This window comes from Somniosus microcephalus, chromosome 26, assembly GCF_052327205.1.
Source record: "Somniosus microcephalus isolate GS21.2 chromosome 26, FLI_Smic_1.0, whole genome shotgun sequence".
NCBI lineage: Eukaryota > Metazoa > Chordata > Chondrichthyes > Squaliformes > Somniosidae > Somniosus > Somniosus microcephalus.
Window position 1 is genome coordinate 54,367,677 of NC_141012.1, and position 17,825 is coordinate 54,385,501.

Sequence of the window (17,825 nt, forward strand, 5' to 3'; positions counted from 1 at the left end):
TAGGAAGAGATAAGTTCCGTGGGGCAAGAACAGGCTGAAACGATGGGTGTACCAGGGCAGTCCTGTTTGTGGATCTTGGGAAGGAGGTAGAAGCGGGCTGTGTGGGGTTGGGGAACTATGAGGTTGGTGGCCGTGGGGGGGAAGATCTCCAGAGGAGATGAGGTCAGTGGCACCTACTGTATGTTTGGTGACTTGTGCCTGTTACTTTTCAGCATTGGTTACAACAATCTGATAAATGAATCAACCGGCCCTCATCAACCCACTGTCCTGTGGAATGCAATGATACACCCTCTGCGTAGGATGGCAATCAAAGGAGCCATCTGGTATCAAGGTGAGGTATCCTACGTTGCCAAAATCTATGGTTTCAGTGCTGGGAGACTGGCAGTCGGAAGAAGTACTATCTGCTGGCTGCAAGTCATTAAGGGGCATTTCCTAAATCTCCAGCTTCACATACCTTCTGGGTTAACAAATAACTACACACAATGAGGGGATTTGTTATCCTAATGGGCCACTAGTGGAGACCTGTACTTGGGCGTCACTTAAGGAGAAGAGGAACGAGGGTATTAATAGAAAGGGTGGATAGATGGATATTTAAAGTAGGAAGTTGGGAGATGAGCTTTGTACAGGTATATAAGATAGCAAGAAGTGTCTGCAACACTGAATCTTACAAAATCAGTGGTATGACAAGGAACAAACAGGAGGGGAATCGAACATCAAATGGGGGGACAAAGGAATCATCAGTGGGTTACTGGTGATTGGCTACAAGAGGTTATACACAGTGGGCATGGGGTTAGTGAATGGAGGGGTTATACACAGTGGGCGTGGAGTGAGTGAATGGAGGGGTTATACACACTGGGCATGGGTTAGTGAATGGAGGGGTTATACACACTGGGCATGGAGTGAGTGAATGGAGGGGTTATACACACTGGGCATGGGGTTAGTGAATGGAGGGGTTATACACACTGGGCATGGGTTAGTGAATGGAGGGGTTATACACACTGGGCATGGAGTGAGTGAATGGAGGGGTTATACACACTGGGCATGGGGTTAGTGAATGGAGGGGTTATACACACTGGGCATGGGTGAGTGAATGGAGGGGTTATACACACTGGGCATGGGTGAGTGAATGGAGGGGTTATACACACTGGGCATGGGGTGAGTGAATGGAGGGGTTATACACACTGGGCATGGGTTAGTGAATGGAGGGGTTATACACACTGGGCATGCGGTGAGTGAATGGAGGGGTTATACACACTGGGCATGGGTGAGTGAATGGAGGGGTTATACACACTGGGCGTGGAGTGAGTGAATGGAGGGGTTATACACACTGGGCATGGGGTTAGTGAATGGAGGGGTTATACACACTGGGCATGCGGTGAGTGAATGGAGGGGTTATACACACTGGGCATGGGTGAGTGAATGGAGGGGTTATACACACTGGGCGTGGAGTGAGTGAATGGAGGGGTTATACACACTGGGCATGGGGTTAGTGAATGGAGGGGTTGTACACACTGGGCATGGGTGAGTGAATGGAGGGGTTATACACACTGGGCATGGGTGAGTGAATGGAGGGGTTATACACACTGGGCATGGGTGAGTGAATGGAGGGGTTATACACACTGGGCATGGGGTTAGTGAATGGAGGGGTTATACACACTGGGCATGGGTGAGTGAATGGAGGGGTTATACCCACTGGGCATGGGTGAGTGAATGGAGGGGTTATACACACTGGGCATGGGTGAGTGAATGGAGCGGTTATACACACTGGGCATGGGTGAGTGAATGGAGGGGTTATACACACTGGGCATGGAGTGAGTGAATGGAGGGGTTATACACACTGGGCATGGGGTTAGTGAATGGAGGGGTTATACACACTGGGCATGGGTGAGTGAATGGAGGGGTTATACACACTGGGCATGGGTGAGTGAATGGAGGGGTTATACACACTGGGCATGGAGTGAGTGAATGGAGGGGTTATACACACTGGGCATGGGGTTAGTGAATGGAGGGGTTGTACACACTGGGCATGGGTGAGTGAATGGAGGGGTTATACACACTGGGCATGGGTGAGTGAATGGAGGGGTTATACACACTGGGCATGGGTGAGTGAATGGAGGGGTTATACACACTGGGCATGGGGTTAGTGAATGGAGGGGTTATACACACTGGGCATGGGTGAGTGAATGGAGGGGTTATACACACTGGGCATGGGTGAGTGAATGGAGGGGTTATACACACTGGGCATGGAGTGAGTGAATGGAGGGGTTATACACACTGGGCATGGGGTTAGTGAATGGAGGGGTTATACACACTGGGCATGGGTGAGTGAATGGAGGGGTTATACACACTGGGCATGGGTGAGTGAATGGAGGGGTTATACACACTGGGCATGGAGTGAGTGAATGGAGGGGTTATACACACTGGGCATGGGGTTAGTGAATGGAGGGGTTATACACAGTGGGCATGGGGTTAGTGAATGGAAGCAGTTTAGCAGCAAAAATGAGACCATCAGAGGGGTTAATGCACAGAGACTGTGGACATCACTGGGAGTAAGAGGCTTGGTAGAGGGTGGAGCATGAATGGGATATGACACTGGATGGTTACAAATTATTAAGAGGGATGAATGTAGGTGAAGGGGCAGAGGAGTCCCCTTTTACATAAGGATAGCATAATGGTACAGGAAAGACAAGGACATTAGAGGGGTCTATGGCACTGCAGGCCACCAGATCAGATAGCCAGGAATGAAAGGCTCAGTCACTGAATAGGCAATGATACGAGACAGGAAACCAGTCTATGTTCTGAGGAGTGGTGAGCTTCCAGGCAGGGACTGCAGTCAGCTGGGACAAGTGAAGATTCAGTGCCAGTGAAGGCCAATGCAGCAACAGTAGAAGGGAGAAATCCCATTCTGGAGCCTGTAGAGGTCAGCCGGAGGAGAGAGGTACGACCAGGAGCCAACACAGAGTGGTGAATTATCCAAGGAACTAGTGGGGGAGCAAAGTTTGAACTGGGAGATCATCTGGAAAATTGCAGGGGTCAGGGTGAAACCTGGAGACTAAATGCTATCCTAAGGTGAAGTCACACGATAAAAGTTTGTGGTCAAAATGGGAGGGTTTCTAGAATGCCTTTATCACTGTTTCCTTAAACAGTAGGTTGCTTGCCTAACAAGGAAGGACACAGTGCTGGGTCTGATTCTGGCTAACAAAGTAGGACGTGAAGATAGGACATCACTTGGGAAATAGTGGCCATAAGCTAATTAGAGTACATTGAATATGGATAAAGAAAAAAGTAAAGGTGCTGGACTGGGAAATTAGTGAATTTCTGTGGGATGAAAGGAAACCGGTTGGACAAAAATGGCAGGTGAAACAGTGGAGCAACAGTGGAAGGTATTTCAATACGAGGTGAGTAAGATGCACGCTAAACATGTTCGAACTAAGAATAGTGAGGGTGTGTCAAAGGCAAATAGAGAAATGAGCAAAAATGAGGGTTAAAAAGAGGCAAATGATAAATATAAGGGGTAATAATACAGAAGAAACTAAGAAATATAAAGAGTATAGAAGTGAAAAAGGGAGGTTAGGAAGAGTGAAGTGTGAGTGTTGCAAATTTCAGGTCTGCTCCAGATAGTCTCTGGTTCCGTGTCATCAATCTCTCCTGTAAGCAGACCCCATGATCCTTACCATCAGGAGCTTTATCTTCACTGCTCAGAATCCAGTCACATGATAGCGAGACACAAGGGGCTGGTTAATATCATCTCATGTATTCCTGCAGGCAATCTAAGTAAATTGGCAAACTGGTTCATTTTACAATTGTTAAATGAACAAGTGGAGTAACATTTATTGTAAATCTCACTGTACAAAGACTTATTCTGTATCACTCCTTGTAACAAAGAAAATGTTTTAAAATGTCACATTGTCACTATTAGCAGGCTAAATATATTGGGCTGGGGGCTTCCCGGGGACGAATGCCTCCGAACCACAAGAAAAGTACAAACCTACCTGATGGTTCGTAGACTCACGCTCCTGGGCCTCTACGTGTACGCCTGCGTAAAGACCCATGTATCCCAGGGGCGCAGGCGGTTCGCAAGCACCCCTGGGATCACGTGGGCCAGCCCAACCAATCACAAAGGGGGATCCCCATTATGCTTATGGAGATTCCATTTTACACACGGAATCCCCAGAAGCAGGAATAGCAAGCCCCTAAAAAACACAATTACAAACCTGTTAAATAAAAATCAATCATTACATGTTCAAAATTAATTAAAATACAATTAAGTTAGCCATTTAAAATAAACATTTAAATTTTTTGAAAAATAAATTTAAACATTTTAAAATGTCCAAAAATAACCTAAAACTAATTTTAAAGTTTTTCAATGTTTAAATAATTAAAAAAAAATTATTTTACTATTTATTTTAATTCTTACGCTGGTAAAAGAAGGCCCTATGCCTGCTTTCACCAGGTGTAAGAGTTTCACGGGCATTCGCTGGGCAGTAGTTGGGCAAATAGCCCGACTCTCTGCCAGTGAATGTCCATTTCCCGGAGCTCAAACTTGACAGATCGCAAGTTAGCGGAACTTGCGGGGCACTTACAGCCACGTGCACACCCTGCGCACACACCCCGCGCGCACACCCTTTACACCCCCCGCACACGCCGCCCGCACACACCCCGTACGCGGTCAGAGGCCCTGGAAAATCCAGTAAAACAAAATGCGAAGTTGTCAGAATGTGGTAAAAACCCAACTGGTTCACGAATACCCAGCAAGCCACTTGGTTATTTCAAACCGCTATAAAGAAAAAAAAATGAACTCCCTACATAATGGTACTTGTGGGAGTACCTTCACCACACCGCATGCAGCGTGCAAGAAGGCGGCCCACCACCACCTTCTCAGGGCAACTAGGGATGGGCAATAAATGTCCACATTCCAAGAATGAATTAAAAAATTTTTTTAATTCCACTGATCTTGACCGGCTTTACCTTAAAAGAAAGATCAGGTCACGCGTAGTTTTTCTCTTACAGAATCTTACAGAGCTACTCCAGACCATGTATTAGAAACATAGAAACATAGAAAAATAGGAGCAGGAGTAGGCCATTCGGCCCTTGGAGCCTGCTTCCGCCATTCAATATGATCATGGCTGATCCTCTATCTCAATACCATACTCCCGCTCTCTCCCCATACCCCTTGATGCCTTTTGTGTCTAGCAATCTATCTATCTTGGCCTCCACAGCCTTCTGTGGTAGAGAATTCCACAGGTTCACCTCCCTCTGAGTGAAGAAATTTCTCCTCATCTCAGTCCTAAATGTCCTACCCCATATCCTGAGACTGTGACCCCTCGTTCTAGACCCCCCAGCCAGGGGAAACATCCTCCCTGCATCCAGTCTTGTCTAGCCCTGTCAGAATTTTATACATTTCCACGAGATCCCCTCTCATTCTTCTAAACTCGAGTGAATACAGGCCTAGTTGACCCAATCTCTCCTCATACGACAGTCCTGCCATCCCAGGAATCAGTCTGGTGAACTTCCTCTATGGCAAGTATATCCTTTCTTAGGTAAGGAGACCAAAGCTGCACACACTACTCCAGGTGTGGTCTCACCAAGGCCCTGTATAACTGTAGTAAGACATCCTTGCTCCTGTACTCAAATCCTCTTGCAATGAAGGGATACATACCATTTGCCTTCTTAACTGCTTGCTGCACCTGCATGTTTGCTTTCAGTGACTGGTGTACAAAGATACCCAGGTCCCTTTGTACATCAACATTTCCCAATCTATCACCGTTTAAATAATACTCTGCCTTTCTGTTTTTCTTACCGAAGTGGATAACTTCACATTTATCCACGTTATACTGAATCTGCCATGTATTTGCCACTCACTCAACTTGTCTAAATCGCCTTGAAGCCTCTTTGCATCCTCCTCACAACTCACAATCCCACCTAGTTTTGTGTCGTCAGCAAACTTGGAAATATTACATTTGGTTCCCTCATCCAAATCATTGATATATATTGTGAATAGCTGGGGCCCAAGCACTGATCCCTGCGGTACCCCACTAGTCACCGCCTGCCACCCTGAAAAAGACCCATTTATTCCTACTCTCTGTTTCCTGTCTGTTAACCAATTTTCAATCCATGCCAGTATATTACCCCCAATCCCATGTGCTTTAATTTTGCACACTTCGCCTCTTATGTGGGACTTTACCAAAGGCCTTCTGAAAATCCAAATACATCACATCCACTGGTTCTCCCTTGTCTATTCTACCAGTTATATCCTCAAAAAACTCCAGTAGGTTTGTCAAACACGATTTCCCTTTCATAAATCCATGTTGACTTTGTCTAATCCAGGTGATATTTTCTAAGTGTCCTGTTATCTCACCCTTTATAATAGACTCTAGCATTTTCCCTACTACTGATGTTAGGTCTGTAGTTCCCTGTTTTCTCTCTCCCTCCTTTTTTAAATAGTGGGGTTACATTTGCCACCCTCCAATCTGCAGGAACTGTTCCAGAATCTATAGAATTTTGGAAGATGACAACCAATGCATCCACTATTTCCATGGCTACCTCTTTTATTACTCTGGGATGCAGATTATCAGGCCCTGGGGATTTATCAGCTTTCAGTCCCATTAATTTCTTCAGCACTTTTTTTTACTAATACCCTGTACTAATTACCTTTAATTCCTCCTGCTCACTAGACCCTTGGTTACCTAGCATTTCTGGTAAGTTATTTGTGTTCTCTCCCATGAAGACAGAACCAACGTATTTGTTTAATTGCTTTGCTATTTTCTTGTTCCCCATTATAAATTCCCCCGTTTCTGACTGTAAGGGACCTACATTTGTCTTCACTAATCTTTTTCTTTTTACATACTTGTAGAAGCTTTTACAATCCGCTTTTATGTTCCTTGCAAGTTTACTCTCATACTCTATTTTTCTCCTCTTAATCAATCTCTTGGTCCTTTTTTGCTGCATTCTAAACTGCTCCAAATCCTCAGGCTTGCTACTTTTTCTGGCAACTTTATATGACTCCTCTTTGGATCTAATACGATCCTTAATTTCTTTTGTTAGCCATGGTTGGGCCGCTTTTCCTTTTGTGTTTTTGAGCCTGAAAGGAATGTACACCTGTTGCAATTCATGCATTCGCCCCTTAAATGTTAGCCATTGCCTATCCACCGTCATGCCTTTTAATGAAGCTCCCCAATCTATCATAGCCAACTCACTCTTCATACCTTCATAGTTTTCTTTCTTTAGATTTAGAACCCTAGTTTCAGATTGGACTTCTTCACTTTCCATCCTAATGAAGAATTCTATCATGTTATGGTCACTCTTCCCTAAAGGATCCCGCCCAACAAGATTATTAATTAACCCCTTCGCATTGCATAATACTCAATCTAGGATAGCCTGTTCCCTATTTCAATTTTATTGGTCACATAACTAAATACAAGAAGTGTAATCTAGTCAGTGAAATGCTTTTTTCTTGACGAGCCGAGAGCCCCAAGCAGCAAGAACACTGAGCTGCCTGGTACGCACGGAGCTCGCAAGGATGGCAGCCATCTTCATCGGCGCCATCACAAAAAAACACATACCGACATATACACGCATACATACTTTAAATATAAATAAAGCAGACATAAAATAAATAAAAGACATAAAAAAGACAGCACAGAAAATGAACAAGCAATAATGTAAAAAAAGTAATTTCTGCAGTAATTACATTGATATTTCTACCCAGGCTTCTAGAATAATCTCTGACTACAGGGTGGCCGCCCTGGGAGAGCATCATGAGGAAGTCACAACTTATAATTAAATAAATTTAATTAGTTAATAAAATTAAATAAATAAAGTGCTCCCTCAGTCTCTTTCGATGTTTCCCCTCGGTCTCTCTCGATGTTTCCCCTCGGTCTCTCTCGATGTTTCCCCTCGGTCTCTCTCGATGTTTCCCCCTCGGTCTCTCTTGATGTTTCCCCTCGATCTTTCTCGATGTTTCCCCCTCGGTCTTTCTCGATGTTTCCCCCTCGGTCTCTCTCGATGTTTCCCCTCGGTCTCTCTCGATGTTTCCCCCTCGGTCTCTCTCGATGTTTCCCCTCGGTCTCTCTCGATGTTTCCCCTCGGTCTCTCTCGATGTTTCCCCTCAGTTTCTCTCGATGTTTCCCCTCGGTCTTTCTCGATGTTTCCATCTTGGTCTCTCTCGATGTTTCCCCTCTCTCTCTCTCGATGTTTCCTCTCAGTCTTTCTCGATGTTTCCTCTCGGGTTCCTCTCCAGCTCTCGCTCCTTCAAACTGTCCTCTCCAGCTCTCGTTCCTTCAAACTGCTCTCTCCAGCTCTCGCTCCTTCAAACTGCTCTCTCCAGCTCTCGCTCCTTCAAACTGTCCTCTCCAGCTCTCGCTCCTTCAAACTAGTTGTCTCCTCAACGTACTGGTCTAAAAAAACATCTCGTACACACTTCAGGAATTCATCCTCCACAGTATTCTTGCTAATTTGGTTTGGCCAGTCTATATGTAGATTGAAGTCGCCCATGATTACTGTAGTACTCTTGTTACATCCCCCAGTTTGGTCTCTGACCCTCTCCCTGCTCTCTGTATCTGGAAATTGGCCAGTAGAGCGGACATTAAATCTGGCTAATGCCCCCTTAGTGGTGGTTTCTAGAAATTATCTCCTACTGAGGCTAGATTAATAGACCGTGCAAACATGTGGAGGTCTAAATGATATCCATTGTCACAGACTGATGTGATATGACATTGCAATCAGGGAGGATGAGTCTGAAAGAAGGGCAGGAATGGCAGCTCAACATTCCTGGTTACAGGGTTTTCAGACGAGATAGCGAGGGGGATAAAAAAGGAGGGGGGGTCGCAATATTGATTAAAGAATCAATTACAGCTGTGAGGAGGGAGGATATCTTAAAAGGATCATCAAATGAGGCCATATGGGTTGAACTGAAAAACAAAAAAGGGGCAATCACACTGCTGGGAGTGTACAATAGACCCCCAAACAGTCAGAGGGAGCTAGAAGAGCAAATATGTAGGCAAATTTCTGAGATGTGCAAAAATAGGGCAATAACAGTAGGGGATTTCAACTTCCCTAATATTAATTGGGATAAAATTAGTGTGAAAGGCATAGAGGTAGCAGAATTCTTAAAATGCATTCAGGAGAACTGTTTTAGCCAGTACGTAGCAAGCCCAACAAGAGAGGGGGCAGTTCTGGACCTAGTTTTAGGGAATGAAGCTGGGCAGGTGGAAAGGGTATCAGTGGGAGAGCATATTGGTGGTAGTGATCATAATTCAGTTAGATTTAGGATAGTTATGGAATAAAAGTTCTCAATTGGGGAAAAACTAGTTTTACTAAGCTGAGATGTGATTTAGCCAAAGTGGACTGGAAACAGCTACTTGGCAGTAAATCCGTGTCAGAGCAGTGGGAGGCAATCAAGGAGATCCTGAGGGTTCAGAGCAAGTATGTTCCCTGAAAGACCAACAAATCTAGTGCCCCCTGGATGTCAAGGGACATACAGGGTAGGATAAAGAAAAAAAGGGAAGCTTATAACAGATACTGAGGGCTCAATACTGCAGAAACCCTAGAGGAGTATAGAAAGTGCAGGGGTGAAATTAAAAAGGAAATTAGGAAAGCAAAGAGAGGGCATGAAAAAATACTGGCAAGTAAAATCAAGGAAAACCCAAAGATGTTTTATAAATACATTAAGAGCAAGAGGACAACTAAGAGTAGGGCCTATTCGGGACCATAAAGGTGTGTGGAGGCGGAAGACATGGTTATGGTTCTTAATGAATACTTTGCGTCTGTTTTCACAAAAGAGAGGGACGATGCAGGCATTGCAATCAGGGAGGAAGAATGTGAAATATTAGATGAAATAAACATAGTGAGAGAGGATGTATTAAGGAGTTTAACATCTTTGAAAGTGGATAAACCCCCAGGCCCAGATGAAATGTATCCCAGACTGTTAAGAGAAGTAAGAGAGGAAATAGCAGAGGCTCTGACCATCATTTTCCAATCCTCTCTGGCTACAGGTGTGGTGCTGGAGGACTGCTAACGTGGTACCTTCGTTTAAAAAGGGAGAAAGGGATGGACCGAGTAATTACAGGCCAGTCAGGCTAACCTCGGTGGTGGGAAAATTATTGAAAAAAGTTCTGAGAGACAAGATAAATCTTCATATAGAAAGACACGGATTAATCAGGGACAGTCAGCATGGATTTGTTAAGGGAAGGTCGTGTCTGACTAATACAAAAGCAAAATACTGCGGATGCTGGAAATCTGAAATAAGAGGAAATGCTGGAAATACTCAGCAGGTCAGACAGCATCTGTGGAGAGAGAAATAGAGTTAACGTTTCAGGTCGATGACTCTTCATCAGAACTGGAAAAAGTTGGAGATGGAACAGGTTTTTAAGCAAGTGTAGGGGCGGGGAAAGGGGGGGAGGGGAGGAAAGAACAAAAGGGAAGGCCTGTGATAGGATGGAAGACAGGAGAGATTAAGAGACAAAAGGGACGATGGTACAAGGCAAAAGGAGATGGTAATGGGACAAGTTAAGAAACACAAGATGAGTCTAGATGAAGTGTAAATAGCAATGGCAGAATGATTGATAGCTGCCATGTGAGAGAAGGAAAAAAAAGTAGGGGCAGAGGTTATGGTCTGAAATTGTCGAACTCGATGTTGAGTCCAGAAGGCTGTAAAGTGCCTAATCGAAAGATGAGGTGCTGTTCCTCGAGCTTACGTTGAGCTTCATTGGAACAGTGTAAGAGGCCGAGGACAGAGAGGTCAGATTGGGAGTGGAGCGGTGAATTAAAGTGACAGGCGACCGGAAGCTCGGGGTCACCCTTACGGACTGAACGGAAGTGTTCCGTAAAGCGGTCACCCAACCTGCGTTTGGTCTCCCCAATGTAAAGGAGACCGCATCGTGAGCAGCGAATACAGTATACTAAACTGCAAGAAGTACAAGCAAATCGCTGTTTCACCTGGAAGGGGTGTTTGGGGCTCTGGACAGTGGGAAGGGAGGAGGTAAAAGGGCAGGTGTTGCATCCCCTGCGCTTGCACGTGAAGGTGCTGGGCAAAGGGGAAGGGGTGTTGGGGGTGATAGAGGAGTGGACCAGGGTGTCGCAGAGGGAGCAGTTGCTTTGGAATACTGAAAGGGGAGGTGAGCGGAAGATGTGTTTGGTGGTGGGATCACTCTGGAGGTGGTGGAAATGGCAGAGGATGATCCGTTGAATGTGGAGGCTGGTGGGATGAAAGGTGAGGACAAGGGGAACCCGATCGTGGTTCCAGGAGGGAGGGAAAGGGGTGAGAGCAGAAGTGCAGGAAATAGAACGGACATGGTCAAGGGCCGTGTCAACCACAGTAGAGGGGAATCCTCGGTTGAGGAAAAAGGAAGACATGTCAGAAGCACTAGTATGGAAGGTGGCATCGTCAGATCAGATGCGGTGGAGACGGAGAAACTGGGAGAATGGAATAGACTCCTTACAGGAAGCGGGGTGGGAGGAAGTGTAGTCCAGGTAGCTGTAGGAGTCAGTGGGCTTACAGTGAATGTTTGTCAATAGCCTATCCCCAAAGATGGAGACAGAAAAGTCGTGGAAGGGAAGAGTCGGAGATGGACCATGTGAAGGTGAGAAAAGGGTGGAAATTGGAAGCAAAGTGAATGAACTAACTTGATTGAATTTTTTGAGGAGGCAACAAGGAGGGTCGATGAGGGTAGCGCGTTTGATGTAGTGTATATGGATTTTAGCAAGGCTTTTGATAAGGTCCCGCATGGCAGACTGGTCACGAAAGTAAAAGCCCATGGGATCCAAGGCAAAGTGGCAAGTTGGATCCAAAATTGGCTCAGAGGCAGGAAACAAAGGGTAATGGTTGAAGGGTGTTTTTGTGACTGGAAGGCTGTGTCCAGTGGGCTTCCGCAGGACTCGGTACTGGGTCCTTTGCTTTTTGTGGTATATATCAATGATTTGGACTTGAATGTAGGAAGTATGATTAAGAAGTTTGCAGATGATACAAAAATTGGCCGTGTGGTTGATAATGAAGAAGAAAGATATCAATGGACGAGTCAGGTGGGCAGAACAGTGACAAATGGAATTCAATCTGGAGAAGTGTGAGGTAATGCACCTGGGGAGGGCTAACAAGGCAAGGGAATACACTATAAATCGTAGGACACTGAAGTGCAGAAGATCAGAGGGACCTTGGAGTGCATGTCCACAGATCCCTGAAGGTATCAGGACAGGTAGATAAGGAGGTTAAGAAGGCATATGGGATACTTGCCTTTATTAGCTGAGGCATAGAATATAAGAGCAGGGAGGTTATGCTTCAACTGTATAAAACACTAGTTAGGCCTCAGCTGGACTACTGCGTGCAGTTCTGGTCACCACATTACAGGAAAGATGTGATTGTACTAGAGAGGGTACAGAGGAGATTTACGAGGATGTTACTTGGGCTGGGGAATTTTAGCTATGAGGAAAGATTGGATAGGCTGGGGTTGTTTTCTTTGGAACAGAGGAGGCTGAGGGGAGACCTAATTGAGGTGTATAAAATTACTAGCTGGAGTGCCCGGCGGTGCCGAGGGTTTTTTGAGGGCATGTTGTTATGAAAAAAGTAGAAATAATTTTTATATATATATAAATGAGTTTGTCTGTCTGTGTGGGAAGGAGAGAGAGAGAGGGAAAGAGAGAGAGACTGGGGGGGGGGGAGAGAGGCCCGGGGATCGAGAGAGAGACGGGGGTGGGGAGAGAGCGACTGGGGGAAGAGAGAGAGCGACTGGGGGGAAGAGAGAGAGAGACTGGGTGGGGAGAGAGAGAGAGACTGGGTGGGGAGAGAGAGAGAGACTGGGTGGGGAGAGAGAGAGAGACTGGGTGGGGAGAGAGAGAGAGACTGGGGGGGAGAGAGAGAGAGACTGGGGGGGAGAGAGAGAGAGACTGGGGGGGAGAGAGAGAGAGACTGGGGGGAGAGAGAGAGACGGGGGGGGAGAGAGAGAGAGACTGGGGGGGGGAGAGAGAGAGAGAGACTGGGGGGAAGAGAGAGAGAGAGACTGGGGGGAAGAGAGAGAGAGAGACTGGGGGGAAGAGAGAGACTGGGGGGAAGAGAGAGAGAGAGAGAGACTGGGGGGAAGAGAGAGAGAGAGACTGGGGGGAAGAGAGAGAGAGAGAGAGACGGGGGGAAGAGAGAGAGAGAGAGACTGGGGGGAAGAGAGAGAGAGAGACTGGGGGGAAGAGAGAGAGAGAGAGACTGGGGGGAAGAGAGAGAGAGAGAGAGACGGGGAAGAGAGAGAGAGAGACTGGGATTTCTTCACCCAGATTTCTTCACCCAGAGAAGAGGCGTCCGGCAGGGCTGCAATTTGAGCCCGACCCTGTTCAACATATACATAAATGAATTAGCAGACATGCTGGAGCAAAGCGAGTCACCAGGTCTCCGTCTCCTGGATGGAGAAGTGAAATCCCTGTTCTATGCGGACAACCTGGTTCTGCTGTCTCCCACAGAACAGGGATTACAGCAACAACTAGACCTACTCGACAAATACTGCCAAAATTGGGCTCTTAACAGTAAATCTAAAGAAAACCAACATCATGATTTTTCAAAAAAGGCCCAGATGTCAGGAAAACAAATACCAGTTTACCCTCAGTGATACCACTATAGGACACACTATGAGCTACACCTACCTTGGTCTAACTATTACAGCATCAGGGAGCTTCAGCATAGCAGTGAATGCACTAAAAGAAAAAGCACGAAGAGCCCTATATGCAATAAAAAGAAAATTCTACAACATCCAAATCCCAATCAAAATCTGGCTCAAAATATTTGACAGCATAATCCTGCCCATTGCACTGTACGGTAGTGAAGTATGGGGCCCGCTAAATCACCAAAGCTACACTAAATGGGAAAAACACACAATAGAAGCCCTACATGCAGAATTCTGCCGAAGCATCCTTCGCACCCAAAGAAAAACGCCAACAAATGCATGCAGAGCCGAACTAGGCAGATACCCACTGATAATAAACATCCAAAAACGAGCACTAAACTTCCTAAATCACCTCAAATCTAGCTCCCCAGACACCCTTCATTTCAAAGCCTTTCAGACCCAAGAGCTAAACCCAGAAAAGAGTCCCCTGAGTCAGCTGCTACTGAAACTAAGTACTCAGCCGGACCCTGACCAGCCCCAGACCAACACAGCCGTCCAAACACCAATCCGAGTGAACCAAATCATTAAAAAATGCAAAGAAACCTACCTGGAACATTGGAACAAAATAACCGAAAGCCAAAGCAGATTAGAATGTTACCGGGCCCTAAAAAGAGAATATAAACTGGCAGACTACCTCACGACCATCAGAGACACAAAACAGAGACAGACCCTCACCAGGTACAGACTAAGCGACCACCAACTGGAAATTGAAAAAGGCAGATACAAGAAATCCTGGCAGCCTAGAGAGAATAGAATATGCGATCAATGTCTGGCCGGCGAGGTTGAAACAGAGATGCATTTCCTCCTAAAATGCGAAAAATTCAACACATCAAGAAACATATTATTCAACAAGCTAAGCCAAACAACCCCAGATTTCAAGGAATTGGATGACCTGTCAAAATTGAGATTAGTCCTAGGAGAAGGAGACAGACCATACCTTGGGGCCAAATATGTAACAACATGTCACAACCTGAGGACTGTTTAAAATTAAGACTGTTTAAAATTAATATTGAACGTACCAAATGAAGTACAAAGACTGTTTAAAATTAATATTGTTTAAAAGTAATATTGTATGTACCCAACAAATGTCAAATCGATTGACACCTACAGAATGTTGGAAAACTGTACCTTTTTGCTATGTAAGCTTTGGCAATATGGTTCTCTGTAAACTTTCATGCCAATAAAGCATTTGAATTGGAATTGGAATTGGAGAGAGACTGGGAGAGAGAGAGAGAGACGGGGGAAGAGAGAGAGAGAGAGACTGGGGGGGAAGAGAGAGAGAGAGACTGGGGGGAAGAGAGAGAGAGACTGGGGGGAAGAGAGAGAGAGACTGGGGGGAAGAGAGAGAGAGACTGGGGGGAAGAGAGAGAGAGACTGGGGGGAAGTCCTACAAGAGAGGGGGCGGTACTGGACCTAATTCTGGGGAATGTAGCCGGGCAAGTGGTGGAAGTGTCAGTAGGAGAGCATTTTGGCGACAGTGACCATAATTCGGTGAGATTTAAGGTGGTCATGGAAAAAGACAAAGACGGCCCGGAAATAAGGGTTCTAAATTGGGGGAAGGCCGATTTTAATATGATAAGGCAGGATCTGGCCAAAGTGGACTGGGAGCAGCTGCTTATAGGAAAATCCACATCAAAACAGTGGGAGACTTTCAGAAGGGAAATAGAGAGAGTACAACGCCAACATGTTCCTGTAAAGGTCAAGGGTGGGACCAACAAGCAAAGGGAACCTTGGATGACAAGGGATATACAAAAATGCATTAGAAATAAGAGGGGGGCTTTTGGCAGTTACAAAAGACTAAAGACAGAAGAAGCCCTAGAGGAGTATAAAAAGTGCAGGGGCATACTTAAAAAAGAAATTAGGAGGGCGAGGAGGGGCCATGAAATAACACTGGCGAGCAAAATAAAGGAAAATCCTAAGATGTTTTATAAGTATGTTAAGGGCAAGAGGATAACCAGGGAAAGGGTAGGGCCCATTAGGGACCAAAGTGGCAATCTGTGTGTAGAGCCAGAGGATGTAGGCGGGGGTTTTAAATGAATTTTTTGCATCTGTGTTCACTATGGAGAAAGACGATGCAGACATAGAAATCGGGCAAGGGGACTGTGACATACTTGAACATATTAGCATCGAGAGGGAGGAGGTGCTAGCGGTTTTAGCGGGCCAAAAAGTGGATAAATCCCCAGGCCCGGACGAGATGTATCCCAGGCTGCTGTGGGAGGCAAGGGAGGAGATTGCAGGGGCTCTGACACTAATTTTCAGAACCTCTCTGGCCACAGGGGATGTACCAGAGGACTGGAGAACAGCTAACGTAGTACCATTATTCAAGAAGGGTAGCAGGGATAAACCAGGGAATTACAGGCCAGTGAGTCTAACATCTGTGGTGGGGAAATTATTGGAAAAAATTCTGAGGGACAAAATTAATCTCCACTTGGAGAGGCAAGGATTAATCGGGGATAGTCAGCATGGCTTTGTTAAGGGTAAATCATGTCTAACAAATCTGATCGAATTTTTCGAGGGGGTGACTAGTGGGGTGGATGAGGGAAATGCTGTGGATGTGGTGTACATGGACTTCAGTAAAGCTTTTGACAAAGTCCCGCATAGGAGACTGATCAAGAAGGTAAGAGCCCATGGGATCCAGGGTGCCTTGGCGCGTTGGATCCTAAACTGGCTGAGTGGCAGGAGGCAGAGGGTGATGGTCGAAGGTTGCTTTTGTGACTGGAAGCCTGTGTCCAGTGGGGTACCTCAGGGATCGGTGCTGGGTCCCTTATTGTTTGTGATCTACATAAATGATTTGGATGAAAATGTAAAAGGTATGATCAGTAAGTTCGCAGATGACACGAAAATTGGTGGGGTGGTAAATTGCGAGGAGGAAAGCCTCCGGCTACAGGACGATATAAACGGGTTGGTCAGATGGGCGGAAAAGTGGCAAATGGAATTTAACCCTGAAAAGTGCGAGGTGATGCATTTTGGACGGACAAATAAGGCAAGGGAATACACAATGAGTGGTAGGACCCTAGGAAGTACAGAGGGTCAGAGGGACCTTGGTGTACATGTACATAGATCCCTGAAGGCAGCGGAGCAGGTAGATAAGGTGGTTAAAAAGGCATATGGGATACTTGCCTTCATTAGCCGAGGCATAGAATATAAGAGCAGGGAGGTTATGATGGAGCTGTACAAAACGCTGGTGAGGCCACAGCTGGAGTACTGTGTGCAGTTCTGGTCGCCTCACTATAGGAAGGATGTGATTGCTTTGGAGAGGGTGCAGAGAAGATTCACCAGGATGTTACCTGGGATGGAGCGCCTCAGCTATGAAGAGAGGCTGGACAGGCTGGAGTTGTTTTCCTTGGAGCAGAGAAGGCTGAGGGGGGACCTGATTGAGGTGTACAAAATAATGAGGGGCATAGATAGGGTAGATAAAGAGGAACTTTTCCCCTTAGTGGGGGGGTCAATAACAAGGGGGCATAGATTCAGGGTAAGGGGCAGGAGATTTAGAGGGGATTTGAGGAGGAACTTTTTCACCCAGAGGGTGGTTGGAATGTGGAACTCAATGCCTGAAAGGGTGGTGGAGGCAGGAACCCTCACAACATTCAAGAAGCATTTGGATGCGCACTTGAAATGCCATTGCATACAAGGCTATGGACCAAATGCTGGAAAATGGGATTAGACTGGACAGGGATGGATGGGCGGCGCAGACACGATGGGCCGAAGGGCCTCTTTCTGTGCTGTAAAACTCTATGACTCTATGACTAAGAGAGAGAGAGACTGGGGGAAGAGAGAGAGAGAGAGACTGGGGGGAAGAGAGAGAGAGAGACTGGGGGGAAGAGAGAGAGAGAGAGAGAGACGGGGGAAGAGAGAGAGAGACGGGGGAAGAGAGAGAGAGATTGGGGGGAAGAGAGAGAGAGAGAGACTGGGGGAAGAGAGAGAGAGAGACGGGGGAAGAGAGAGAGAGAGACTGGGGGGAAGAGAGAGAGAGAGACTGGGGGGAAGAGAGAGAGAGAGATGGGGAAGAGAGAGAGACCGTGGGCATTGTGTTCGGAGACCGTGGGCATTGTGTTCGGAGACCGTGGGCATTGTGTTCAGGGACCGTGGGCATTGTGTTCAGGGGACCGTGGGCATTGTGTTCAGGGGACCGTGGGCATTGTGTTCCAGGACCGTGGGCATTGTCCTCGGGGACCGTGGGCATTGTCC

General features: G+C 46.4%; 1 protein-coding gene across 1 annotated transcript in view; it reads left to right on the plus strand.

Annotated features, from left to right (window-relative positions):
- siae (sialic acid acetylesterase) overlaps positions 1-17,825 on the plus strand; it is a 123,295-nt gene that overhangs the window by 79,143 nt on the left and 26,327 nt on the right. Inside the window, exon 7 of the mRNA XM_085968239.1 lies at positions 213-331. Within this exon, the coding sequence (XP_085824365.1) occupies positions 213-331 (119 nt within the window). The remainder of the gene's footprint in view (positions 1-212; positions 332-17,825) is intronic.